General features: G+C 50.0%; 1 protein-coding gene across 5 annotated transcripts; it reads right to left on the bottom strand.

Moving 5' to 3' along the window:
• SGK2 (serum/glucocorticoid regulated kinase 2) lies at window positions 1–26,858 on the bottom strand. 5 transcript variants are annotated; one of them, XM_017944797.3, is made up of 13 exons: window positions 20,191–20,810; window positions 18,937–18,995; window positions 18,334–18,383; window positions 17,729–17,786; window positions 17,452–17,535; window positions 15,935–16,063; window positions 14,411–14,523; window positions 14,080–14,116; window positions 12,961–13,047; window positions 10,903–10,998; window positions 9,541–9,696; window positions 5,563–5,652; window positions 1–807 (listed from the first exon to the last, which is right to left on the bottom strand). In XM_017944797.3, exons 2-13 carry the CDS (start codon window positions 18,970–18,972, stop codon window positions 643–645), a joined length of 1,101 nt encoding a protein of 366 aa, XP_017800286.1. In that variant the 5' UTR covers window positions 18,973–18,995; window positions 20,191–20,810; the 3' UTR covers window positions 1–642. The 5 variants fall into 5 exon arrangements, with proteins under 5 accessions (XP_017800286.1, XP_017800285.1, XP_017800284.1 ...); XM_017944796.3 differs by having other exon boundaries at window positions 15,935–16,066; window positions 20,191–20,809; XM_003904726.5 differs by lacking the exon at window positions 20,191–20,810 and adding an exon at window positions 26,606–26,858 and having other exon boundaries at window positions 5–807; window positions 15,935–16,066.
• Between the last annotated feature and the right edge of the window lie 742 nt (window positions 26,859–27,600).

The raw sequence follows: 27,600 nt of genomic DNA, 5'->3' as shown, positions 1-27,600 counted from the left end.
TCAATAACAAATGTCCAATATTACCCGCAACAAAGACAGATATCATCAACATAGAACAATTAGAGATATTGATACCCGATAAGCTTGTTACATCTCTGTCATTTTACACATTGAGATCAAAATCCAAACACCAGGAGGCCCTCTGGTAAAGCGTGCTGGCTGCCTACCCAACATTCTCCCCTTCTCCCTTAGTGTCAGAACCCCTTTGTTATAAGGGATAGTCACGTACCCAGCAAATAAGCCACATCTCCCAGCCTCCATTCCAGGTAGGGGTGGGTGGTTAGTGAGATGGAAGCAGAGGGAAAGCTCTTTAAAAGCACCCTTTGCTCTTCTCCCCCTTTCCTCTGTTTTCCTTTCCCCAAACACAAAATTGGCAGCTAGAGCTCCAGTAACCATCTTGTAGCAAACCTAACATTGGAAGCCATTTGTCAAGGTTGGCAGGGCAGAAATACAGCCTCTGAGTAGCTGATGACCTGTCCTGCCAGCCCTGGACTCCGTAACATTATTTTTCTTTTATGTGGTGGAAAAAATAAAACTGCTTCTCATTTAAGCCATTGTTACTTTGAGTCGCTCTTCCTAGCAGCTGAAGGTAATTCCTTACTAATACCAGCCGGCCTCAGTAGTTTCACAGGTGCTTCTCTTCTAGCAATCCAGGATGTCATCATCCTCTGGCGCGTAAGAAAATCCCAGAAATGCACTTGAGGCCCCAGAGCTGCTGGCCACAGTGTCAGGGGTACAGCCAATGGACTTGGACACAGCTTCCTGGGTGAACTCTGGGTCAAAATGCTTCAAGTCAGCAGGTCCTGCCTGTCAATGAAAGCCAACGATGAGAAGAAAACACCGGGGTCAGAGCTGCCAAAGGAGCCCAAATCCTCAGGGATGTCAGGCCTCTGTGAGTGCCCCATGCTTCCTAGTCATCCATACTTGACTGTCACTTTCCTGTGCATTTACAGTGATCATTTTATCCTCTCACCTCCTGGTATTCTGCCTCTACACCAATCCTTAGACGAGTTAGTTAATCAATATATACTTACTGAATGCCTACCAGGTACTGTTCATGGCGCTGGGAACACAGGAGAACAAGGCAAAGTGAGCCCCTGTATTCATGGAGCTTACACTGTGTAGGGGGTAGGAGGATTGATAATAAGCATGTGTACAAATAGATAACTTAGGATGGTGACAGGTCCTGTGAAGAAGATAAAATAGGATAGTATGGTGGAGATTGGGGCTGCTTTAGCTATTTTGGAGGAAGACCTGTGAGGGAGATTACAAAAATGATCACAAATTCTCCATTTCCCATCTAGAGGTGGAGTCTATTTCTCCATTCCTTTAATGTAAGTTAGCCACATGACTTCGTTAGGCCAATGGGACATTACCAAATATGACACAAGCAGAGGCTTGAAAAATGTACATCAGAAGTTGCTCTCTTGCTGTACTTCTAACCCTGAGGCCACCATGTGAACAGCCCCAGACTAGCCTGCTGGAGCATGAGAGGCTTCGTGAAGAACTCAGTTGCCCTGGCTGCCTGCCAACTCTCAGGCATGGGAGTGAGGCAATTCTAGATCAACAACTGCCAACTGTCCCGCTAGCTGACCACAGACGTGAGAGAGCTCCACAGAGACCAGCTGGCCTGGCTCAGACTGAAAAAAAAAAACACATAGAATCCGAACAAAATAATTTTTTTTTAAGAGACAAGGTCTTTTTTGCCGTGTCACCCAGGCTGGAGTGCACTGGCATGATCACAGCTCACTACAGCTTCGACATCCCACCTCAGCCTCCTGCTGGGACTACAGGCATGCAGCACCACACCTGGCTAATTTTCTATTTTTCTATAAAGATGGGGTCTCGCCATGTTACCCAGGCTGGTCTTGAACTCCTGGCCTCAAGCAATGGTAATGGCTCGGCCTCACAAAGTGCTGGGGTTACAGATATGAGCTACCATGCCTGGCCAAAAGATTGTTGTTTTAAACCACCTAGCTCTGGAGTTGCTTGTTATGCACCAAGAGCTAACCAATACAGTCTCTCCGAGGAGGAGGCCTCAGTTTTATAAAGTAAGCAGCCGAGGAAGGGGAAGGACTTGCAAATCTTCTTTAGTGTGCAAGTTGGGCTATGGAGCCAAACAGATCAGTTTCCAGCTTCTCAATAAGGCTACAAGACAAGGTAGTCCCAGCCCAGCACTCAGAGTTCCAAGATCAGAATATGTATCCTGGCCCTTATTAGTTGTGTGACCCTAGAAGAAAATGATACTAAAGAAACTTACTGAAGACCTCACAAATGGTAGGTGGCAAAACCAGGAATCCAGCTTTGGAGTGTCTCATTCTAAAGTCCATGCATCTGTGCCTGGCATTCCATGTATGATTCTCTCTCCAGGGTATCAGTTTACATTGTCTTTACTGTCTTTTTAAAATTCCAAGGAAAAGAAGCTTTTCTGGTGCCTGGCCTGAGTGTATCCTATCTGATCCAGTGCCCAAAGACAAGTTCATGAATAGGTAATTCACGAAAGGAGAAATGTAAATGGTGAATTAACATTGGCAGTGTTTCGTATGCAGGCTGTTTCGATGGAAGGGGCTTGGCACCACGCTTTACAGGTAGACCACACAGCCTCAAATGCCCACCTCCAATAGGGCTCCTTTCATTCACACTGCTACTACCAATTAACATTGCAAAACCAGCACTTTGGGAGGCCAAGGCGGGAGGATCACTTGAGGTCAGGAGTTCGAGACCAGCCTGGCCAACATGGTGAAACTCTGTTTCTACTGAAAATACAACAACAAAAAAATTAGCCAAGCGTGGTGCTAAACGCCTGTAGTCCCAGGTACTCGGAAGGCTGGGGCACGAGAATTGCTTGAACTTGCAGAGCTAGAGGTTGCAGTGAGCTGAGATCGTGCCACTGCACTTCAGCCTGGGCAACAGAGCAAGACTCCATCTCAAAAATATAAAAAATAAAAGCCAGGCACGGTGGCTCATGCCTGTAATCCCAGCACTTTGGGAGGCTATGGTGGTCAGATCACTTGAGGTCAGGAGTTCAAGACCAGCCTGGCCAACGTGGCAAAACACCATCTCTACTAAAAATACAAAAATTAGCCAGGTGTGGTGGCACATGCCTGTAGTCCCAGTCACTCAGGAAGCTGAGGCAGGAGAACTGCTTGAACCAAGGAGACAGAGGTTGCCATAAACCGAGATTGCGCCACTGCACTCCAGCCTGGGCAACAAAGTGAGACTCCATCTCAATAAAATAAAATAAAAATGAAAATGAAAATAAAAACTGGCCAGGTGTGGTGGCTCACACCTGTTATTCCATCACTTTGGGAAGTTGAGGGGGTGGATCAGTTGAGCCCAGGAGTTCAAGATCAGCCTGGGCTACATAGAAAACCCTCATATGTACAAAAAATACAAATTAGCTAGGGGTAGTGGCACCCACCTCCCAACTACTCGGGAGGTTGAGATAGGAGGATGGCTTGAGCCCAGGAGGTGGAGGTTGCAATAGGCAGAGATCATGCCACTGCACACCAGCCTGGGTGACAGAGTGAGACCCTATCTCAAAAAATAAATAAATTTAAAAAACTAACCATCTTTACTATAAGACAGAGAAATATAAATTAAAACAATTAAGAGATGCTGTTTTTTACTTACCAAATTTGCAAAGTAAAAAACAGTAACAACACATGCTTCAGAGTGCAAGTAAGATGAGAACTCTCCAGCAGGTGCCGCTGGTAGGCAGTAGATGGTTCTCCCTTCCACACAGTGAAAAGGCCTAAAAATGGCCGGGTGTGGTGGCTCACGCCTGTAATCCCGGCACTTTGGGAGGCCAATGCAGGTGGATCACTTGGGCCCAGAAGTTCCAGACCAGCCTGGCCGATATGGTGAAACCCCGTTTCTACTAAAAATACAAAAATTAGCCAGGCGTGGTGGCACATGCCTATAATCACAGCTACTCGGGAGGCTGAGACATGAGAATTGCTTGAACCTGAGATCATGCCACTGCACTCCAACCTGGGCAACAGAGCAAGACTCTGTCTCAAGGAGAAAAAAAAAAAGAGAGAGAATCTGAAAATGTGAGCATTGGGAACCCCCATCTGGCATCCATCTTAAGGAAATAACCAGAATTCTGGACAAAGACATATACTTAAAGCTGTTCATCAGGACATCATTATAAAGAAAAAACATAGTAACAACCAGAAGATTGCCATTAGGAACATGGGTGAGTAAATTATGTTACCAACATAGGATTGAAATATTATGCAGCCACTAAAAATTGTACTTATAAATTTTTTATGACATGAGGAAATTATAACAACATAGTTTTTAGCCAAAAAAGGAGGAAGATATATAAATGAATAGATACACACACATACACATATAGATATTATAAAGTAGGACCTAATTAGGTTAGAAAAAGAAAAACCCAGGCTGGGCACGGTGGTTCACGCCTGTAGTCCCAGCACTTTGGGAGGCTGAGGTGGGCGGATCACGAGGTCAGGAGATTGAGACCATCCTGGCTAACACGGTGAAAACCCATCTCTACTAAAAATACAAAAACAAAATTAGCCGGACATGGTGGTGGGTACCTGTAGTCCCAGCTACTTGGGAGGCTGTGGCAGGAGAATGGCATGAACCCGGGAGGCAGAGCTTGCAGTGATCTGAGGTGGCGCCACTGCACTCCAGCCTGGGCAACAGAGTGAGACTCCATCTCAAGAAAAAACAAAACAAAACAAAAAAACACATAGAAAAGTGACTGGAAGGAAATATGCCAGTGGTTTCCCTTAAGTAGTGAGATAATAAGCATTTCCCCACCGCTACTTTAAACTTTTCTGTTTTACATACATTCCTCTTTTTTTTTTGAGACAAAGTCTCCCTCTGTTGCCTAGGCTGGAGTGCAATGGCATGATCTTGGCTCACTGTGACCCCTGCCTCCCGGGTTCAAGCTATTCTCCCACCTCAACCTCCCGAGTAGCTGGGATTACAGGTGTGCACCACCACTTCTGGCTAATTTTTGTATTTCTAGTAGAGATGGGGTTTCACCATGTTGGCTACACTGGTTAGTTCTTCCTTCCACACAGTGAAAAGGTGGTATGAATCAAGAACCTAAAAATGGCCGGGCTGACCTCAGTGACCTGCCCTTAAGTGATCTGCCCACCTCAACCACCCAAAGTGCTGAGATTACAGTCGTGAGCCACCGCGCCTGGCCAGTGTTTTACATACTTTTTGTAAGAATATATGTCATTTTTATTATCAGGAAAAAGTCTATAAATAGAAAAAGATAAAATATTTCTAAAGGGCTTGGCCCTATGTGGGTGTGCTACGTGACACACAAACTGTAAAAGGCTCTGAAATCAGAGGTATTTATTGGTGCTAAAGGTAAAGGAGCAGCAACATGGCTCTTTATCCAAGAGCTGCACCTGTGGTCGGGACCAGTTCTACCTCTAACTGACTGTGTAGCCTAGGACAAATGCCTGAGCTTCTTGGACCCCCAGTTTTTCCATCTGGATAAGGAGAGTTGGTACACATAGCAAGCTCCTCCAGCCCCGGAAATCCAGAATCTAGAATGCTGTGACCTCTTACCACATTTGGGTTGAAGGGTGGAGTTAGCCTCTTGTGGTACAGGTCATCCCAGTTTATAGGGCTGAAGAATACATGGTTCTTAATCTCCAGCTGCAGGAAGTGCAGAAAAAAGGTGCTAGTTAGAAGTAGCCCTCCCCATGGGTGTTCTCACCTCACTCCCACATCCTCCAGAGCTCCACCAGCAACTGGCTGTCAACTGGAAATTAACTTGCAGTTCTGGCCGGTTTCCTGGGACAAGAGAGTTTTGTAGCCAACCCTCTCCCATCATCCAGAATCCAAACCCTTCTCCCCACTACAGCATCTGTTTATTCCAAAACTATTTACTGAGCATCTTCTCTGGGCACCGACCCCTTGCTAGGCTTTGGGGGTGTCAGTGAATAAGACAGCAGAATCTGCTCTAGGGGTGGGGAAGTACCAGCGGGAGCTTGGGGACCCCTCCCCTCACTCTGCTTCAGTACATCTTGAGTTTTCCAGTATGCAAACAAGAGAAATAGACTAAATCAACTCACTATGGAAGGCTTGAAAAATAAAGCCCCCAAGAAGACCTTCGGATTCCCAGACAACCAGATTTTAGGACTCAGCCCTGGTCATGATTCACCACCTTTCCTAATCAAAATCAACATTGGCACCAACTTCTTTCCATCACATCTTCTGTCTGTGTTTCTCAAATAATCATTCTCCACCTCCCTATATCAGGAACCCCAGTGGGCTGGTTAACAACTCAGATCCAAAATATCTCCATAAGAGGCTGGGTGCGGTGGCTCATGCCTGTAGTCCCAGCACTTTGGGAGGCCAAGGCGGGTGGATCACCTGAGGTCAGGAGTTCATGACCAACCTGGCCAACATGGTGAAACCCCGTCTCTACAAAAATAGAAAAATTAGCCAGGCGTAGTGGTGTGTGCCTATAATCCTAGCTACCTGGGAGGCTGAGGCAGGAGAATCGCTTGAACCCAGGAGGCAGAGGTTGCAGTGAGCCGAGATCATGCCACTGCACTCCAGTCTGGGCGACAGAGCAAGACTCTGTCTCAAAATAAAAATAAATAAAGCCTCCAAAAGAATACCCGAGAAATTGGTAACACTGGTTGCCTCTGAATTGAGGAACTAGGTGGCTGGAAGGACTTTTTCTGGATACTCTTTTGTACCCTTTGAATTTTGATCTATGTGAATGTATAACTTATTTTTTTTTATGAGACGGAGTCTCGCTCTATCGCCCAGGCTGGAGTGCCGTGGCCGGATCTCAGCTCACTGCAAGCTCCGCCTCCCGGGTTCACGCCATTCTCCTGCCTCAGCCTCCCGAGTAGCTGGGACTACAGGCGCCCGCCACCTCGCCCGGCTAGTTTTTTTGTATTTTTTTAGGAGAGATGGGGTTTCACCGTGTTAGCCAGGATGGTCTCGATCTCCTGATCTCGTGATCCGCCCGTCTCGGCCTCCCAAAGTGCTGGGATTACAGGCTTGAGCCACCGCGCCCGGCCTGTATAACTTATTTTAAGAGTCATACTTTTTTTTTTTAAGATGCAAATTTTTGCTTGGAACAGGAGACTTATCTTCATGGAAACCCCTGTTCTTTAAGCTGGCCAGGAGTAGGCAGCAGATGCCCTAAATGTTGTTATAATTTACAGTAACTGAAATGTAAAGCTTTTGGTACAAACACTTAAAAAGCACTTACTGTGCGCCAGACACTGCTGAGAGCACTTTGCATACATTAATACTAATCAATTTGATCTTCAAAACAGCTATGTTAGGTGTTACAATGGGGAAACTGCGGCTCACAGAGAGAAATTAAGCAACACATCCGAGGTCCTGTAACCAGTAAGTGGTGAAGGAGGAATCTGAACCCAAGTAGTCTGTCTCATAGTCCATTCTTTTTTTTTTTTTTTTTTTTTTTTGAGATAGAGTCTCACTCTGTTGCCGAGGCTGGAGTGCAGTGGCACCCATCTCAGCTCACTGCAACCTCCACCCACCCCCAGGTTCAAGCAATTCTCGTGTCTCAGCCTCCTGAGTAGCTGGGATTACAGGCGCCCACCACCATGCCCGGCTAATTTTTGTACTTTTAGTAGAGACCGGGTTTCACCATGTTGGCCAGGCTGGTCTCGAACTCCTGACCTCAGGTGATCCGCCCGTCTTGGCCTCCCAAAGTGGTGGGATTACAGGTGTGAGCCACTGCACCTGGCCTAGTCCATTCATCTTAACCACTGTGTTAGAAAAGAAAGCAAACTCCTGGTGAGAAAAGTATTGTGGACTTCTTTTTGTAAATCCAAATTATCTTGTGTTGAATTTTAAAAGTAGGATTATTTTTAAAGTGCCACTTTAATGAATGAATATAATGAATTTGCTAAGAATGGACTATGAATCATTTATCCCTATATCCCATTTGCCCAGCCTGGGGTCTGGCAAGGAAAAAGTGCTCAGATATTTGTAAAAAGCAAGTGCTGGCTGGGCGCAGTGGCTCATGCCTGTAATCCCAGCACTTTGGAAGGCTGAGGCGGGCAGATCACTTGAGGTCAGGTGTTCGAGACCAGCCTAGCCAACATGGTGAAACCTCGTCTCTACTAAAAAAAATACAAAAATTAGCCAGGCATGGTGGCGGGTGCCTGTAGTCCCAGCTACTCAGTAGGCTGAGGCGTTAGAATTGCTTGAACCTGGGAGGTGGAAGTTGCAGTGAGTCGAGATCACGCCACTGCACTCCAGCCTGGGCGACAGAGCCAGACTCAGTCTCAAAAAAAAAAAAAGGCCAGGCATGGTGGCTCACACCTGTAATCCCAGCACTTTGGGAGGCCGAGGCGGGCAGATCATGAGGTCAAAAGATCGAGACTATCTGGCCAACATGGTAAAACCCCATCTCTACTAAAAATACAAAAATGAGCTGGGCGTGGTGGTATGTGCCTGTAGTCCCAGCTACTCTGGAGGCTGAGGCAGGAGAATCTCTTGAACTCGGGAGGTGGAGGTTGCAGTGAACTGAGATTGCACCACTGCACTCCAGCGTGGCAACAGAGCGAGACTCCGTCTCAAAAAAAAAAAAAGCAAATGCAGTCCACTCTCCACAAAGAAGCCAGAGGAATCTTCTATAAACTTAAATCAGGTCATGCCACACCTCTGCTCAAAACACCCTAAAACTTGCCACTCTCCTCCTTGTTCCCATAGCAGGACTTCTGCACATGCTGTGCCCTGTGTCTGGGGAGCCTTTGCCCAGCTGTCTTCATGGCTGCCTCTTTCTCATCCTTCAAGCCTCAGCATAATTGTCACCCCCTCAGAGAGAACTCCCTGACAATGCCAGTATTAATTTGCTCCCCTCCCATTATTGTTTATCTCAGCTCATTGTTCATTTTCTTCCTGACATTTGTCATATCTTGTGAAAATTGTATATAATGTTTGGGTTTTTTGCCTACCCCCAACCCCAGACTTTTTGTTTTTGTTTTTGAGATGGATTTCTGCTTGTTGCCCCGGCTGGAGTGCAATGGCATGATCTCAGTTCACTGCAACCTCCGCCTCCTACGTTCAAGTGATTCTCCTGCCTTAGCCTCCCAAGTAGCCAAGATTACAGGTGCCCACCACCACGCCCAGATAATTTTTGGTATGTTTAGTAGAGGTGGGGTTTATAACATGTTGGCCAGGCTGGTCTCAAACTTCTGACTTCAGGTGATTCACCTGCTCTGGTCTCCCAAAGTGCTGGGATTACAGGCATGAACGCTGCACCCGGCCCCCACCCCAAACTTAATAAGGGCAGAGACCCAGTCTATTGAATCCCTAACACTTAGCTCAATACCTGGCACATAGTTGGTGCTTAGTAAATATTGATTGACTAAGAGAACTAGACTAGAGAAAGCAGTCAGTTAGTAGCAGTAGTGAATTTCCAAATGAACAAGTGAGCAGTGTCTGGTTTTAGAGGGCAGCGGGATGCATGTTAATGTGCTTCTGAGCTGCCTCTGCAGGAAGCTGCGAGCCCCTTGGGGGCCAGTGCTCCACTGGTAGGTCACCTACAAAGTCTGCTTTGGAGCCCAGCCGCTGCCTCTGGTCCTTGTGGAGAAGGCTTTGCAGGAGGTCACAGGCGGCCACCGTCCGGCCCCCAGGGATCTGTAGCGGCTGGTGCAGAATGTTCTCATACATCTGGGACACGTCTTGGCTGTAGAAGGGCGGCTGGGGAGAGAGGGAGAGCAACTGGAGGATCACCCATGCAAAAGTGAACACAGGCTCCGGGAGACTTGGAGCAAGGTGGGCGGCTGGGAGGACTCAGCATAACCCCCGTCTTGTGCAATGGCTCGCATGGCAGACTGGAAAGAGACAGGACTCCAGGTTTCCGGCACGATGGAGAGAGTTGCTAGGAAGGCCAGTGTGAGGCCCATCTCTTTTCATCTAGCTTGCTCACCAACTTTGCATTTGGCAACATTTGCACTTTCACCTTCATCATTTTACCCCAGTCTCATAACTATCCTCCAAGAGAGCTGTAATTTTTCAGATAAGAAAACAAGACTCAGAGCAATTATGCTGCAGTTAGGAAGAGAGCCAGGCCCCAAACCATATCCAGGGTCCCCTTCTCTTTCTTACTATTCTTCCTCCCAAGCCTCTTCCAGCTGTTCCTTCCCCTTAATCCAGAGTCTGTTCCTTCCTAGGAACCAAGCTATGTTGGTGAAACCACCCCCAAAGCAAAGCAGGACCTAGGGCAAATCTACACATGCCTCTACCTAAGCAGGCAGCCTAGGACTGGGGCCAGGGGTGGTTCCACAACCTATCAGGACTGTGATCTCTCTTGGTCTCCATTTCCCTATCAGCAAAATATGAATAATTCCATTTCCTTCTGTCAGTCTCCAAAGGCTATTTTGAGGCACCCAAGGTGAGACAGTGTGTTGTAAACAATAAAGTGCTAAACTAACTTTTTTTTTTTTGAGACAGAGTCTCCCTCTGTCACCCAGACTGGATGTGCGGTGGTGCGATCTCGGTTCACTGCAGCCTCTGCCTCCCAAGTTCAAGTGATTCTTCTGCCTCAGCCTCCCGAGTAACTGGGATTATAGGTGCTCGCCACCATGCCCAGCTAATTTTTGTATTTTTAGTAGAGATGGGGTTTCAGCGTGTTAACCAGGCTGGTCTTAAACTCCTGACCTCAGGTGATCCACCTGCCTCAGCCTCCCAAAGTGCTGGGATTATGGGTGTGAGCCACCGCTCCTGGCCTAAACTAACATTATTGGGAAAAAAAAATAATTCGCATATCTGCTTTGGCGTTATCTTTTTTAGTCTGGAATGAAGAGATGGCTTGCTCATTTTCCTGGGCAGAGCTTGTGTAGACCACATGAGAGATAGACCCATCGCTAGCCAGATGGCCCTCGTAGATGGCTACCCCCGACTTACCAGGCCGTGCAGCATCTCGTAGAGGACTGCCCCCAAGCACCACCAGTCTACCGCCCGATCATAAGGCTCTTTCCGAAGCACTTCAGGTGCCAAGTACTGTCAGAAGGAAACACACTTATCTGAATGAAATAAGTTGTTAAGCCTCAGTTGCCGCATCTGCAAATAAGGCACTTGGAGGAAGATGACCAAGAGCTGACCTTGCTGTGCGTGTGCTCTGTGGCTGTGCATGTGTTCATTCATCAGTCATTCACCAAAGGCCTGCTTTCTGCAGGGCCCTTTGCCACGGGTTGGGGACGTAGAAGAGGTCAGCCAGGGCTGCTTTGTGCAATTTACATGGTGTGTACCACACAAAAGCATCAGCCAAAAGGGTAAAGGGGGCTGCAGTCATGGCTGTGATCCACTCACCAAGCCACAACACTATTTCAGAGGTATTATCTGTCAACTTTATTTTTGTTTCAAGGGGTGCTTTTTCTAATTAGTCTGCCCAGAGGGGATGCCTTTTTCTATTTATGCAAAGGCATTCAGCGGGCTATCGTGTCCTGGGACTGGAAGGCCCTGGGAGTACGCTCACAGGGCAGTGTGGAGACGAATGTGAGTGTAAGTAAAAGAAAATGTGGTATATCCTTCTGCTGGAAACCCTAGGGTCAGACGAGAGGGTCAGGAAGGAGGGGGTGACCCCTGAGCTATTGATAAATAAATGCACACCATGCCTGTATGTCTTGCCTGAGGAAGAGAACCTGGGAACAAAAAAAAGAGGCTTACTGATTTCTTAGCCTAGTGTCTCTACCACTGAGTCAGGGGCAAGTTCTCAGCAACAGGAAAAGCTGCTCTGAGAGACTGTGTGGGTCTAGGAAGGGCAGAGTCACACAGACCTGAGCCCCGGTTGGTGTATGGTCTCAGCCAGGGCATTTAACCTCTCAGAACCTGGTTTTCTCATTGAAAAAATGAAGATGCCAAATCCCTCCTAGACGCTGTTCTAAGATGCTAACATATGTGCTGGCCCTCGAACAATGGGAGCAACCATGGCTACTCTTGCCTGTGCCCCCCAACACTGTGGAAGTGGCTGAGTCATGGTTAGGTGATGTGTTGGGGCCACATGTCTCCTACATGAGCTGGGGTTCCATATCCTTTGCTCCTGTCCCTAGCAACGTTCAAGGAAGGGATGGCTGGACTGCCAGGCTTTGGGGGGCTGGCTTTATCCAGCAAACACCACCCGCCATACACAAACACAGACAATGGCTCCTGCTCAGAGAGGTCATCTGACCATCAGCTACCCTAGAACCAAAGTGAGGAGGCCATTAGATCCAAGACCCAACTTTTCAAGCATATGGAGAAAAAGAGAGCAGCTGAGGTCTTGTCTCATGCCAGGTGGGGAGGAGCCTCCCAGTCTGTAGCCTCGGCCCTCCAACCCTCACCCTGACATCTGTCTAGCCACTGGGGACCCCTTCAGGCCCAAGGTCCAAGGTCTAATATTGGCGGGAGTTCAAAGAAAGGTTTTTTTGTTTGTTTGTTCGTTTTTGAGACAAAGTCTTGCTCTTGTCCCCCAGGCTGGAGTGCAACGGCGCGATCTCGGCTCACTGCAACCTCTGCCTCCCAGGTTCAAGCAACTCTCCTGCCTCAGCCTCCCAAATAGCTGGAATTACAGGCGCCTGTCACCACGCCTGGCTAATTTTTGTGTTTTTAGTAGAGACAGTGTTTCGCCATGTTGGCCAGGCTGGTGTCGAACTCCTGACCTCAGGTGATCCGCCCACCTCAGCCTCCCAAAGTGCTGGGATTACAGGCGTGAGCCACCGCGCCTGGCCTGCGTTTCTATTTCTATTTCTACTGGATAGCACTGCGGTAGAGCTTCACTAGTGGCTAGCTGGCTGGGTCTCAGCAGTCCTAGAGCTGGTGCCTCCATTACACAGATGAGGAAACCAAGGTTCAGTGTACAGCCAACTCAGGAGAAGTGCTTGGGTCAAAGGAGTGAGCCCCCTTTGCTGTAACTTGTTGGCTGTAATCAGGAGCTGTGGCCTTACCCACTCATGACCTCCACTCTCCTGGGATGTTTACGCTTACCTCGGGGGTACCACAGAACGTGGATGTGGTCTCTTCAGGCTCTACACCTTCCTTGCAGAGGCCAAAATCCGTCAGCACCACGTGTCCCTGAGAATGAGGGAGGGCATGGGCTGGAGGGTGGTATGAGGGTGGCCAAGGGTATGGCCAGGCCTAACCCCAAAGTCCAGATGTCACACCCCAGGGCAGCAGCTGTGGGATCTGATGCCCAGGCACAGACTAGAGGCTCCACACCAACCCAGGGGTCCTGGACTGGATGCCGGCAACATCACAGGGGGCCAGGTGGGCACATGTGTTCCACTCTCTGCCCACAGCTTATCACAAACTCAGACCCACCCCTACAACAGTGGCAGCTTCAGGATGCCCTTGTGGACAGAAACCCCCTAGACAGAGGCTGGGGACTCAGAAAGCAACCACACTTTGTGGCAGCTGGGCAGGAAAGTAGAGTGAGTAGATACTGTGGGGTTCTGCCCGGATCCCTGAAACCAGCGTACAGAAGAACCATGCCTATCCCCATCCCCCTGCTGCTAGAACATTGCCCGCACCCAAAGTTATGCCCGCTCCTTAGGAGCAATCCATGTCCAGGGGCACAAAGGCCCATCCTCTTTGCCTCACTTTGGGACAATCCTAGAGAGCCATCTTGGCTTAGGCCCTCCCCACCCCTGCAAGATCAGCTGAGGCTCCACTGGCAACCACAACGCAGGTGAGCTTCTTCATTTGCCCAATCCTGCTTTTTCACCCCTTTAAAAGTGTTATCTCTTGAGAATGTTCCCCAACAAAGCTTCTGCCTCCTCTCCATCTCAGAGTCTGTTTCCATGGAGCCCAGTCTAAGACAAACTCCACCAGCCCTACCTGGCTCCACCCCTACCCCTTGTATACATGCATGCACATATATACCTGTACAGTCTCATGTGCACATATGCATGTGTGTACCTGTGCATGGGCGCACACACACGCTTATTCTCAAATGCCTCCTCTACCTATATGCATGCATGCACAATGCATGCACATCCATGCACACAGACTCATGGTCAGATAGTGTACCTGTGCAACCATGTCCACATGCACACGTGCACATACGCACACACACACACATGTGCGCACACACACACACACACCAACCTGGCAGTCCAAGAGAATGTTCTCTGGTTTCAGGTCCCTGCAGAAAATAAGAGAAAAGAGCCTTGAGGTGTCTCAGTCGTTTAGTGAGGAGAGTTGGAGACCTGGTGGCAGGGTGGTCCTGGCAGGAGAACTATTCATGGAGGATCCCAGAGACGCAGAGGGAGAGCCCAGGAAATCTGGGCACTTGGACCTCAGAGGAGGAGACTCCAACCCCACCCAAAACAAAGGACCAACTCCACCAGGATTTCATCAGGTTTTAGGGTCCACACAACCCCTAGCTGTTGGAGCAAGAAGGACCTGGTCCTGGCTCTGAGCCACAGGCAGGCCTCACCTGTAAATGATGTTGAGGGAGTGCAGGTAGCCAATGGCGCTGGCCACCTCGGCAGCGTAGAACCTGGCCCGGGGCTCCAGGAACCGGCGCTCCCGCTGCAGGTGGAAGAAGAGCTGGAGGGGAGGAGGAGTGTGAGAGGAGTTACTGGGTGGCTACTGTAGGGCTAGGGCGCACCTGCTCCCTGCCCTGTGTGGCTGCCCAGCTCACTCCCTCTCTGACCTGCAGCATCTTCCTACCAAAAGAGTTCATGCCGACCCTTGCCCCACACAGCAGTCCTGGGTGTCCAAAGAGTCAGCAGAAGAAGAGATGAGTTAGCATTGCTTAAGCATCTCCTGTGTTCCAGGCTCCAAGTCAGGCCTTTCCACATCTCTTATTTAATCCTCATGACAACCTTCAAGGTACAAATGTCATGCTAGTTTCATGTAAGAGGAAGCTAGGAAGGGTCAGAGTGGTTAGGTGACTTGCCCAATGTCATGTAGCTTATAATGGGCAGAGCTGGCATTTGAACCTGCGTGGTTCAAAGATACGCTTTTCCATCAATCCAGGCGATGAGATGATATGGCTGTCAGACTGAGCCCAGGTTAGATCCACCCATGGGCCAATGTTTTTGGACTATTTTGCTGGCATGAAAAGCCCTTCACTTAGGGCTGCAGGACAAAAACCCCCCCTTGGCATCATTCTGAAAGGCATGAGGTCACTCAGGTTAAATCTGGGGTCACTGAGTAGAGCCCCACTACATTTTGCCATCTTTTTTTTTTGAGACGGAGTCCCGCTCTGTCGCCCAGGCTGGAGTGCAGTGGCCGGATCTCAGCTCACTGCAAGCTCCACCTCCTGGGTTCACGCCATTCTCCTGCCTCAGCCTCCTGAGTAGCTGGGACTACAGGCACCTGCCACCTTGCCCAGCTAGTTTTTGTATTTTTTAGTAGAGACGGGGTTTCACCGTGTTAGCCAGGATGGTCTCGATCTCCTGACCTCGTGATCCGCCCGTCTCGGCCTCCCAAAGTGCTGGGATTGCAGGCGTGAGCCACTGCGCCCGGCCCATTTTGCCATCTTGACCAGAGAGACAGAGTGAAGCCCAGGAGGGAGCCCCGCTTGTCCCAGCTGTGCTTCTGGGTCACCAGGTGGCCTCAGGTCTCTGTTTACCAGAGTGACGAGTCAATCCCATCCTGTGCCCTATGGGGCAAAATGGGAGCACTAGAAACCTTGACCACGAGCTCCTCTTAGCATTGACCTTTCCTGGGTCTATCAAAGTGTGTCCATGGGCACCTCTGAATGAGGAAGGCAAGAAAGCATTATGGTGGGCAGTCTAACAGACGTGAATTCAAGTCCTGACTCTATCAGGTATGGGCTGGGTGGCCTTGAGCAAATGATTACCTCCCTGAACCTCAGTTTCTTCAGCTACAAAATGGGTCTATTGTAAGGTGAGGTGAGATCATTCCAGAACTTGGCATGCAGTGGGCATGTGGGATAGACAGCTCCCAGCCAACAGCCCGCCCAGGGAAGCCTCCCTGTGGGCCCACCCACCTCTCCCCCGTTGACATAGTCGAGCACGAAGTAGAGCTTCTCAGGTGTCTGGAAGGAGTAGCGCAGGCCCACGAGGAAGGGGTGCCGCACATTCTTCAGAAGTACACTGCGCTCTGCCATGATGTGACTCTGCTGTGGAGTCACAAAGAGAGGGGTCCATGTCACAGCCCACAACCACCCCTTTTATCCCGGCACAGCCCATACAAGCTTGTGGGTGGGAGTCATCCTACTCAGGACTTTCTCATGCCTCTGCTCAAACACCCACAATGGCTCCCTATTGCCCTCAGAGCCAGGCCCAAGTTCCTTGCTTAGTATTCAGGGCTCAGGGTGGTCAGCCTCATCCTAAGCTAGTCCATGTGGGCACAGCTCTAGCCCCTGGATCAGAGCTTCTTGCCCCTGGAGTGAAAAGCAAAGCATGTGTGATGCCTCACATAAATGAGTTCCTAAGGGAAAGAAGCCACGCACTATCCACGGTCACACATTTGCTCGTGATATTTCCTCTTCTTGGATGTCGCACCCTCTTTTCAGACCATCAGAATCCCACCATCAAGGCCAGCTGCACCGCTGCCTTCCTCAGGAAAACCTCCCATTCCCACTCCCTACGGAGACCTTGTTAACATTAATCACTCTTTTCTCTGAGTCCCCTGATCTTCTATGCAATCCTCCCTCTGGGCCTGCTCTGGCCTACTAATGGAGTCAGGTGTTAAAGGAACTTAGGTCAGCTGAGGCATCAAGAAATCCACGATGGGGCTGAGTGTGGTAGCTCATGCCTGTAATCCCAGCACTTTGGGAGGCTGAGGCCAGTGGATCTCTTGAGGCCAGGAGCCTGACCAACTTGGCAAAACTCCATCTCTACTAAAAATACAAAAATTAGCCAGGAGTAGTGGCAGGTGCCTTTAATCTCAGCTACTCAGGAGGCTGAGGCACGAGATCACTTGAACCCAGGAGGTGGAGGTTGCAGTGAGCTGAGATCATGCCATTGCGCTCCAGCCTGGATGACAGAACAAGACTCTGTCTCAGCAACACAAAAAGAAGTCCATGATGTGCTGCGCATGTAGCTCATGCCTCTAATCCCAGCACTTTGGGAGGCTGAGGCGGGAGGATTGCTTGAGCCCAGGAGTTTGAGGCTGCAGTGAGCTGTGATTGCACTACTGCACTCCAGTCACATGGCCTGATGGCATGAAGGCCTTCAGAGAGAAGAAAGTGAGGCTCCACATTGTACAGATGGGGAGCCTGGCACTGGGAGCGGGCAGAAGACTTGGCCGTCGTGGAGCCTGCGTTTCCCAGGGGAAGGCAAAGCCAGGCTGGTTTTCCTGAAAGCCTGTGGTGAGGTGGCTCGGCCTGCTTTCTTTGAGAAGGACCAGCATCCTGCATACCATCTGCCCTCTACCCTTTGTTGTGACCACCTCTGCACCCAGCCCCATGGACCTGTCAGAGGTGGGACCCATCTTTGAAAGCCACCCTAGGCTGGGGTTTGAGAAGCAGAAGAAGAAATGCCTGTGCCCGAGCCCTGGTACCTCTTTCTTCTTTAAGATGGACTTTTTCTGCAGCACCTTCACTGCATAGAACGTCCCATCAGACTTGCGCTTGGCCAGCAGGACCTGAGCAGAAACACGAATTTGAGGCCCTGTAGGTGACTTTGGACTTCCCAACAGCAGTACGAGGCCTCCCGCCTGCCACTGCTTTTGTCTGCAGGTACGAGAGCTCTCTCTTCACACATACAACTGGCAGCAGGGGCTGAAATAGGCTGCAGAAGGGAAGACCCAGGCTTCCCAGCCTCACCAAGTCACTCACCTTCCCATAGTTCCCTTTGCCGATGACTTTGAGGAAGTCGAAGTCCGTGGGCCGGGCACTGGGGGAAGACGGAAAACCATGCATCAGCATTTGCAGGTCTGGACAGCTGGTGCCTGAGAACAAACCTGGGCTTCTTTTTGACTTTAGAGTGGGGAAATACAGAGAGCCTTCCAGCAGCCATGCCTCCTCACCCCCGAAGAATGCCATGTTCTCCCAGCCGAGAGAGGGCTTGTAAGATTCACCCTGGCCCCAGGGGAACTCAAATTCAAGTTAAACAATAGGCAGAGTGGAGATAAAACCAGACACACTGCACAGAAGGCCTGCATAGAAGGCAGGGTTCTGGTACCCAAAGCCCCTGAGTAGGGCCTGAAGTGTGGGGAGTTGCTAACAATGCAGACATTTCGGGGGCATTGCCAGAAGAGGGTTCAGCATGGGCAGAGGCTGCTGGGGAATTCGTGGGAGACAAAGCTGGGGAAAGGTCCTGGGCCCAGATGGCAGAGAGTATTGAATATTAGACCAGATAATTTGAATTTTATTCCCAAGGCAAGGGGAGCCAGGTATGAGGGGAGTCAAGTAGGAACGGTGCTTGAGGGACCAGAACTCACTTTGGGTTGGCTGAAGGCCCCAGGTTGATGTTCCCATTGGCCTTGGAGGGCTAAAGAAAGAAGTGATTACGATCAGCAGATCCCTGCTCCCTGGCTACCTCCCTTTCTCCTAGCCCAGGCCCTGATCCCTTCTCCAACAACTCTACTAGGCCCGCCTGCCTTTTTCTTTTTTTGCCTGCCCACCTGCCCGCCTCCTTGCCTCCCTCCCTCCTTCTACCCACCCACCAATCCACTTATCCACCGTCTTACCCACTTCTCAAAACAGCCTTGGGAGGCAGCTGGCTGTTGTGCTAACTGAATAGGTGAGGAAACTGAGGCCCAGAGAGGAGTTGCCCAGGGTCTCACAGGCAACCAGATTGGGATAGAAGCCAGGTGTCTTCATGACAAATCCCATGATTTTTCCAGTCCATCGTGAAGCCCTATTTCAAACCTCTCCTCTATTCACCTTGCAAGTGGCTCATTTCTATGTGCTCGCAGTGATCCTCTGAGCCCCTGACATTGTCTGGGACAGCCCATGGGGCTAGTGGGTGTCTCCACAGATTTCCTTAGCCTCAGGAGGAAGTGAGCGCCCTGATGATGAGTGGGGGACCAAGAACCACTCACCTGTGGACTGGTGGTCCCAGCTGGGTTAGAGTTCATTCTGTAGCAATGATCAGGCAGCTCTGGGGGGACAGGGAGGAGCAGGCATGAGAGAGCTGGTGTTGTGGGGCCAGCTCCACCCATCCAGGGCTTCAGGCACCACTGCCCTCTCCATCCTCCCCTACCTGTGCACCTGCCTCCGCCTGAGGGTTTCCTACCCCAGAGGCAAGCAACCCCTGCATGGATGGAACAAACAATGATATTCCCCGGACCCAGACTTTCTAACAAACATCTCAGAAGGGATAAAGGGGGATAGTCAGAGTGTGGCCCCTCCCAGGCTGATTCTTTTCAAGAATTGGGGATACCCAGGGCAGCAAGAACCCTGTGAGCCAGGGTAGCCCCAGAAGTCCCAGATGGCCAGGGCTGGAAGGACCTTTTCAGGGCATAAAGTCTGAACCCTTCCCCCATTTCACAGGTGAAAGGCCTGGTGCCTAAAAAAGGACCTTCCTAAGTCCACACAGCCTTGTGAAGGCACAGGCTGGGCTCTCCGGACTCCCACGGAGGAACAATGGCAACCCAGAATTACTGTGCGCATTCCCAGCTGGGCTCTGTGCTACCATCTCCTCACCACAGGGAATTCTGCCCAATGCCTCAGGAAAGGCAACTGCCGTGGAAGCCCTGGGCTGGGGCCGCAGAGACACCCAAGACTGGCCAGTATCTATTCGGGGCCAAAAAACAGAAGGTGTGACCAGCTGATCTGTGTGGCCAGGAATAGTGTCTTTCTTGTTCCACCCTGCAGGGGAGAGGAGGCCAGGGTGCCCAGGCCCCGCCACAGATCGCTTGGGGTCCCACAGCCTCATCCTTGCTTGGCAAAGGCTGAGAGCAGAGAGCTCACCTGAGAGCCCAGCTGCTGTGCATCTCAAGACCTTAGTCTCGGCCCACTGTGGGGCCTGGGCTGCAGCCCAGCTCTCTGAGTAGAGATTTCCTATCTTTACAAGGCAGGTCCTGGAGGCACCAACCTCATGGCCTTCTTGGGAATAGAGAAAGTGAAGGGGAATTGAGAAGATCCCCCATCAGCCCCTCTCAGGGCTGCCCTGAGAGGCCCAGCCCTGCCAAGCCCTAAGAGCAAGCCGCAGAACTGCTAAGGAAGTGCAGCCTGCCCCTAGCCAATGCCAGACGTGTGTGCTCCTGCAAACAGCCCACAACACTGCCACACCCTCTCTTGGGCTGACCCCAATGGCCCTTCTGCCAGGACCTGGCCTCCCTGGTCCCACATACCTGCGAGTCTGAGGAGAGGCCTCTAGGAGAACCAGCAGTTGGAACCGAAGACAGGCAGTGGACAAGAGAGCCTCTCTCTGTTCTCCCAACAAGGGCCTAAGTGTCTGTGCCCGGTGCCGGCCTGGCCCCAGCACAGAGCTCACAGCTCCCGGCAGCCGCGAGGGGGCTGGTTGATGTCACGAGGGATCCAGCAGAGCTTAAGATGGGACTGGAGACTTCTGTTCCCTGGGGGACACCATCTTACCCTGGCGGGGATGCTGGAGGGGTGGGCAGTAGCCCCAGGGGTGCCCTGGAGACCCCTGGGGCTTGTTAGACTGTGTGGGTCGGGGTGTGTGCGGCATGGTATGTACTGTGTGAGTGTTCTGTGCATTCCGTGCTTCCATGTGTGTCTGTCTGTGGCTCTGTATTTCAGGTATTTGTGTCCGTTTGTATGAGTCTGCGCAGATGATTGCATGTATGTGTCAGTGTGACCACAGTTGTACAATTACATCAGCGTATGTCTGTGCATCTGTGACTGTGTGTATCACTGTACCTCTCAGTGTGTGTGGTGTGTATATGGATGTGTTTCAGCGTGTCTCTGTGTAGTACATGTCAGTGTGTATCTTTTTTTTTTTTTTTTTTTTTTTTTTTGAGACGGAGTCTCGCTCTGTAGCCCAGGCTGGAGTGCAGTGGCCGGATCTCAGCTCACTGCAAGCTCCGCCTCCCAGGTTCACGCCATTCTCCGGCCTCAGCCTCCCGAGTAGCTGGGACTACAGGCGCCCGCCATCTCGCCCGGCTATTTTTTGTATTTCTTAGTAGAGACGGGGTTTCACTGTGTTCGCCAGGATGGTCTCGATCTCCTGACCTCGTGATCCGCCCATCTCGGCCTCCCAAAGTGCTGGGATTACAGGCTTGAGCCACCGCGCCCAGCCTGTCAGTGTGTATCTTTGTATGTGAATGTGCTGTGTCAGTGTGTATATGTGGGTGAGTGTGAGTCTGTGTGGATCTCTGAAGGTGTGTGTTCAGAGCAGTCTGGGCATCTATTAATATGTGTGTATAGGTAAGTCATTGTGTGTCTGTGTTCATATTGGTGTATATCAGTAAATTTACTCTGGGGGGGGTGTGTGTGTGTGTATGCGCGTGCATGCGTGCGTGTAGGGAGCCTGTGTATATGAACCCTGTGGAGACCATCTGGAGCTGAAGAAGAGGTCCCACAGAGGTCAGCCATGGCAGCTGAGACCCCTTCGCCTCCCAAAAACCTGCAGATGTTTCAGAGGAAGGAACCTGGAGCCTGGGTGTCTAGCTCAGTCCAGGCTGCCTTGGTCTTTGCTGAGCACTTGGTCCTTTGGGCCTTTCCCTGCGGTCCCCTCAAGGGCTCTGGCCCAGTCCTCAGGGCAGGCCTGGTTGGCCCACAGCTGTCCTGCTGTGTAAGAAACGGTCCCAGAGAGCCCCCTGGCTCAGGAAGGCCTTGCTTCCTGGGGCAGTCATTAGGTACTCACAGGGTCCCTTCCTCTCCCAAGGACCCGAGGGGTGGGCAGGTGTTCTGGGGAATAAAGGAGTTGATGGGCCCACAGCCCCCGCCCTTCTCGAACTTTTTGTGTGGCTACAGTATACTACAGGGGAGGGACACATGGGGCTAGGACCCAGAAAGTTGGTCACGGACAGAACTGAGCCCAGTGGCCTCAGGGGTTCTCTGTGGGCTCTGAAATGCAGAGGATCTGGAAGTGTTGACCAGAGAAAACCTGAGTGCACAGTATCAAAGCCTTCCATCTTGAACAAAATAGAAATGTGGAACCAGTTCATGATGAGCAGGATGTCGTGTTGACAAAACACATACCCAGAACAAGGACATTTCTTTTTAAAAACAAGATCCTGATGTGGCCTTCATTCAGCAGCACTATTTATAACAGCAAAATAATTGTGCTAATAGTAACTTAAATGTCCCACCACAGGGCACTTCAGAACACTTGCTGGCTGCAAGAGCTCCCTCTCTTGACCATACACCGTGTCCAGATACTGTCCCATTTCTTTGTACTCCTTTTCAGCTAAACTCCACCGAAGGGTGGTCTGGACTCCTTGTCTCCACTCCTCTTCCTGTTCTCTTTTGAGCCCATTCCAAACAGGCTCTCATCCCAACACTTCAATGAAACTGTGGACCAGTGACCTCTATGTGCCAAAGCCAGTGATGAGTTCCTCATCCTCATCTTACTCAACTTCTCTGAAGAATTTGGTGTGCTCACGTTCCCCATTTGGCTTCAGGAACTCTTGGTTTTCCTTCTAGCTCACTGACTGCTCTTCCTCCATCTCTCGTGCTGGATTTTCCTCCTTTTTTTATCCTTAAACATAGGCCTATCCCATGGCTTAGTCTTTGGGCCTCTGTCTACACATACTTGTTCTTTAGTTGATCGCTACCATTTTAACGGTTTAACCAACTATACTTGTCAGTTCCCAAATCTCTCTCTCTCGTTCTAATTCTCTTTCTTTCTTTTCTTTTCTTTTTTTTTTTTTGAGACAGAGTCTTGATCTGTCACCCAGGCTAGAGTGCAGTGGCAGTATCTCAACTCATTGCAAACTCTGCCTCCCAGGTTCAAGTGGTACTCCCACCTCAGCCTCCCAAGTATCTGGGACTACAGGCCCCGCCACCATACCCGGCTAATTTTTGTATTTTTTTTAAGTAGAGATGGGGTTTCACCATGTTGGCCAGGCTGGTCTCGAACTCCTGACCTCAAGTGATGTGCCTGCCTCGGCCTCCCAAAGTGCTGGGATTACAGGTGTGAGCCACCACACCCAGCCTAGTTCTGATTCTTTCCTGAACTCTGTACTTACATATTTAACTGCTTCCTTGACAATTCACTAGTTAGATGTCTAGAGGCATCTCAATCTTTTTTTTTTTTTTTGTAAGAAAGAGTCTCACTCTGTCACCCAGGCTGGAGTGCAATGGCACAATCTCGGCTCACTGCAGCCTATGCTTTCTGGTTCAAGCGATTCTCCTGTCTCAGCCTCCCCAGTAGCTGGGATTACAGCGCCTGCCACCGTGCCTGGCTAATTTTTGTATTTTTAGTAGAGACTGGGTTTCACCATGTTGGCCAGACTGGTCTTGAACTCCTGACCTCATGTGATCCACCTGCCCCTGCCTCCCAAAGTGCTGGGATTACAGGTGTGAGCCACCACGTCCAGCCAAAGCATCTCAATCTTTTTTTATTTTTTATTTTTTATTTTTTTTGAGACATGGTTTAGCTCTGCAGCCCAGGTTAGAGTGCAGTGGAGTGATCTAGGCTCTCTGCAATCTTTACCTCCCCGGCTCAAGCCATCCTCCCACCTCAGCCTCCCAAGTAGCTGGGACTATAGACACACACTACCAGGCTTGGTTAATTTTTTTTGTACTTTTTGTAGAGACAGGGTTTCACCATGTTGCCCAGGCTGGTCTTGAACTCATGAGCTTAAGCGATTCTCCTGCCTTGGCCTCCCAAAGTGCTGGGATTACAGGTATGAGCCACCGTGCCTGGCTGGTATCTCAAACTTAACATGTCCGAAACAAAGGTCTTGACTCATATTCCTTCCACTCTGCCCCAGTCTGTTCCTCCCTCAGTCTTCAGCCTCAATAATGGCACTACCGCCTACTCAAAAGTTCAAGCCAGCAACTTTGAGTTCATTCTGGAAAGGCTGCACCCTCACTCCACTTCCACTCCACCATGAAATTCCATTCACAATATATCCAGAAACCACTGCTGCTCACCATCATTGCTGAAACCGCCCTGCCTGAGCCCCCATCGTCACTTGCATGGATTATTGCAATAGCTTCTCCACTGACTCCCTGCTTCTCCGCTTACCCACTACAATCTTTCTCCATGAAAAGCCACAATGAGTCTTAAAATGTAAATCAGATCATGTGCCTTAGTTGCTCAAAAACTCCAGCGCTTTCTCATCACACCTAGAATAAAAATCCAAAGCCTCAGCTGGGCGTGGTGGCTCATGTCAAGAGATCAAGACCAGCCTGGCCAACATGGTGAAACCCCGTTTCTACTAAAGATACAAAAATTAGCTGGGCGTGGTGACACGTGCCTCTAGTCCCAGCTACTCGGGAGGCTGAGGCAGGAGAATCGCTTGAACCCAGAGGCAGAGGTTGCAGTGAGCTGAGATTGTGCCACTGCACTCCAGCCTGGTGACAGAGCAAGACTCTGTCTAAATAAATAAATAAATAAATAAATAAATAAATAAATAAATAAAATCCAAAGCCTCTACCATGGTTTATGAGATCCATAGGACCTGGCTGCTGTCTCCATCTCCTCCTCGGCTTCCACTCCTCTGCTTCCTGACTGCCCTCAGCCTCTCTGCTTTCTCTTGCTGTCCCTGAAACACGCTACTCTCTGGCCTCCAGCCCCTTGCACGTAGCTTTCCCTCTGCCTACAACACTCTTCCCCCAGGCATCTGCATGGCTGTTTTCCACTAATGTCATAGAGGTTTCGGCTTAAAAGTCACCTCTTGGAGAGGATTGTACTGATCACGAGTGACAGGTCATCCTGGTTTGTCTGGGACTGACCTGGTTTGTCTGGGACTAAAACCGCTATAGTCCTGGGCCAACCAGGATGGTTAGTCACTCTGATACCAGTTCTGCTCATTCCCTATACACTTTGTCTACTTTATATTTTACTTTGTAGCACTGATACCTTATCCTGTAACTATTAGTTTTTATTTTCTATCTCCAACTAGAACATCAGCTCCAGGAGGGCAAATACTTCCTGTTCAACTATTGTATCCTCAGCACTGAGCACAGGGCCTGGAATATAGTAGGTGCCCAGTACATATTTGGCTAATGAATCGATAAATGAACTGATAAATGTTGGTACATATATAAAGTGGAAAATTACACAACCAAAAACTATATAAAACCTATGTAAACCAAAACAGGAACATATACATGATACAGTATCAAGCAAAAAACCAAGTTTCAAAATAGCAGGTGTTGTAGGGGTGCCAATTTTATAAAAGAAAAACAAAAGACAGGTATGCACGCACACATTTGTGAGTACAGCTGCCAAAAAAAGACTGGAAGGTCACGAACCAAGGTAACGGCGGGTTCTTAGGTTAGGTTATTTTAACTTTTTTTTTTTAAGATGGAGTCTCACTCTGTTGCCCAGGCTGGAGTGCAGTGGCGCAATCTCTGCTCACTGCAACTTCCGCCTCCTGGGTTCAAGCGATTCTCTGTCTCAGCCTCCCGAGTAACTGGGATTACAGGCATGTGCACGACACCCAACTAATTTTTCTATTTTTAGTTGAGAGGAGGTTTCACCATGTTGGTCAGGCTGGTCTCGAACTCCTGACCTCAGGTGATCCGCCCGCCTCGGCCTCCCAAAGTGTTAGGATTACAGGTGTGAGCCACCGCGCCTGGCTGGTTATTTTAACTTTTATCTTTGTACTATTGTGTAAAGCTTCTCAAGATATTGCTGTTGAGTTAATATTCAAGTACTAAGTTCTGGGTGGGAACCTGGCATGCCCATGGCCCATCACACCCTCCCCCATCACCTTGACCGTGACCCCTATGCTTAAAGCAGCCCTCAGTTCCTAAGGCTTTCTTCTCTCTTGCACCACGGTGTTCTAATTTTCTGGCCAGAAGCTGGACATCAATATGTTCTCCTAACTCTTCAGACTCTGCGAACTCCCACTCAGGCCCCTCCATGAGTCCTCAAGCCTGTCCCTTTCCTAACTTGCCACAGCCCAGATTTGCCTCCTCTGTCCCATTGTTACATGGACATGCTTACAGCTCCCTGGTCCTGTCAAATGGGGTGTGGGGGTGTGACAGTGTCACACAGTTCTCTCTCCTTGGAACATTCCCCAACAAACCTGGTCTTTCCAGCTCACCTTTTCATCTGTTCTCATTGCCTTTCCTGGAAGCCAGATGACCCGCCGACCCCATGCGCCCTCTCCTGCTGCTGTCCCTGTCTTCACTGTAACTTGTTCATTTACACACCTGCCCAGTTCAAGTGCCAACTTTATCTTATTTTGTTCCAACAACCCCATGGGTTAGGAACTATCATCGTCCCTGTTTTAAGAAGGAGAAAACTGAGGCAAGGAGAGGGAAGTGACATGATCAAGACAGTTAATAAATGACATAACCAGGATTTGAACCCAGGCCATCTGACTGCAGAGCCCATGACCTGGAATTTCAGGAAGACAATAGAAAGCTAGAAAAGGAAAAAATGAAGTTAGTGGGAAGGAAGTGAGGATGTAAGTTGGTTAGTTAAGGAGAAAGAAAATTAGACAGCTGAGAAAGCAGATAGTTGGGGGGGAAGGAAGGAAAGGAAGGAGGGAGAAGGGAAAGAAGTTGGGAAGGAAGAAAGGAAGGAAAGAGAGTCAACAAGTACTAGGAAAGATGTTAGTCAATTTGGAGACCAATAGGCCAGCAGGCAGGTATCCTGCTCACGGGTGAGCCTCTCACCTGAAAACTCCAGGTTCCAGCTCAGGTCCTGGGGAGCAGCCCCTTGCACGGCTCTGCCCTCTTCTCTCTCTTCATGGTCCTTCTGACTGGAGGCACAATCCTGACTTGTCGAGCAACCTTCCCAATCAGGAACGACCTGTCACCCACTCGCTCCTGGCTCCCAAACCGGCTCAAGTTCAACCTCCCAGCCCTGCCTGCTGGAAGCTGGCTTCAGGGCCTTCCAGTTACTAATTAACAACTGGACCTGAATTACCAAGCTGGCTGCACCCGCTGGCTCCTGGATGGGCACTGCCTGGGGGACTCTCTGAATTTTTAAAAGCACAACTTGTTATGTGACCATGGGCAACTGACTTCAGCTCCCGGAGCCTCATGTGAATTGCTGATGGATGGTGTGTCCTGCTGGAGGGAGGGTCTCTGAAGTCCCTTTCAACACTGGAACTGCCGCACTCTCTCAAAGTCCAGCTTAAATGCTGACTCCTACACAGCCTTCCCTGATTCCCTCCGCTGAGTCATCTTCCCTTTCGCTTGGAACCTAGTGAACCAGCAACTGAAAGGTTGGTCTCACACAACTCTCTCCTCCACCCCTTCCCTAATGGGGGCCACCAGCCTCTATGTTCAGTCCTTTCATAGAAACTTCCAGGGCCGGGCAGCTCATTTCCCCCTGAGCCAGCCTCTGGCAATTTCTTGTGTTAAGCCAAAGACTGCCACCCAGAGCTTACCCAACCTAGCACTGCCCTGGCACCGTTCGGGGAGAATCACAGCTGAGTTGAAACCTATGCCCCACTCTGCCCTTCAGAGATTTGAGGCTCAGGAACCAGAGATTAGCTCACCCTGGAGAACAGGGAAGGTTTTCTTGGGGGTTGACCCAAAGCGTCCCAGGCCCTGGGTTCTTTTTTTTGTTTTTTTTTTGAGACGGAGTCTCGCTCTGTTACCCAGGCTGGAGTGCAGTGGCATGATCTCGGCTCACTGCAAGCTCTGCCTCCCGGGTTCACGCC

This window comes from Papio anubis, chromosome 16 (genome assembly GCF_008728515.1).
Source record: "Papio anubis isolate 15944 chromosome 16, Panubis1.0, whole genome shotgun sequence".
In the NCBI taxonomy this organism is placed as follows: domain Eukaryota; kingdom Metazoa; phylum Chordata; class Mammalia; order Primates; family Cercopithecidae; genus Papio; species Papio anubis.
This window is presented reverse-complemented; position numbering and strand designations above follow the sequence as displayed.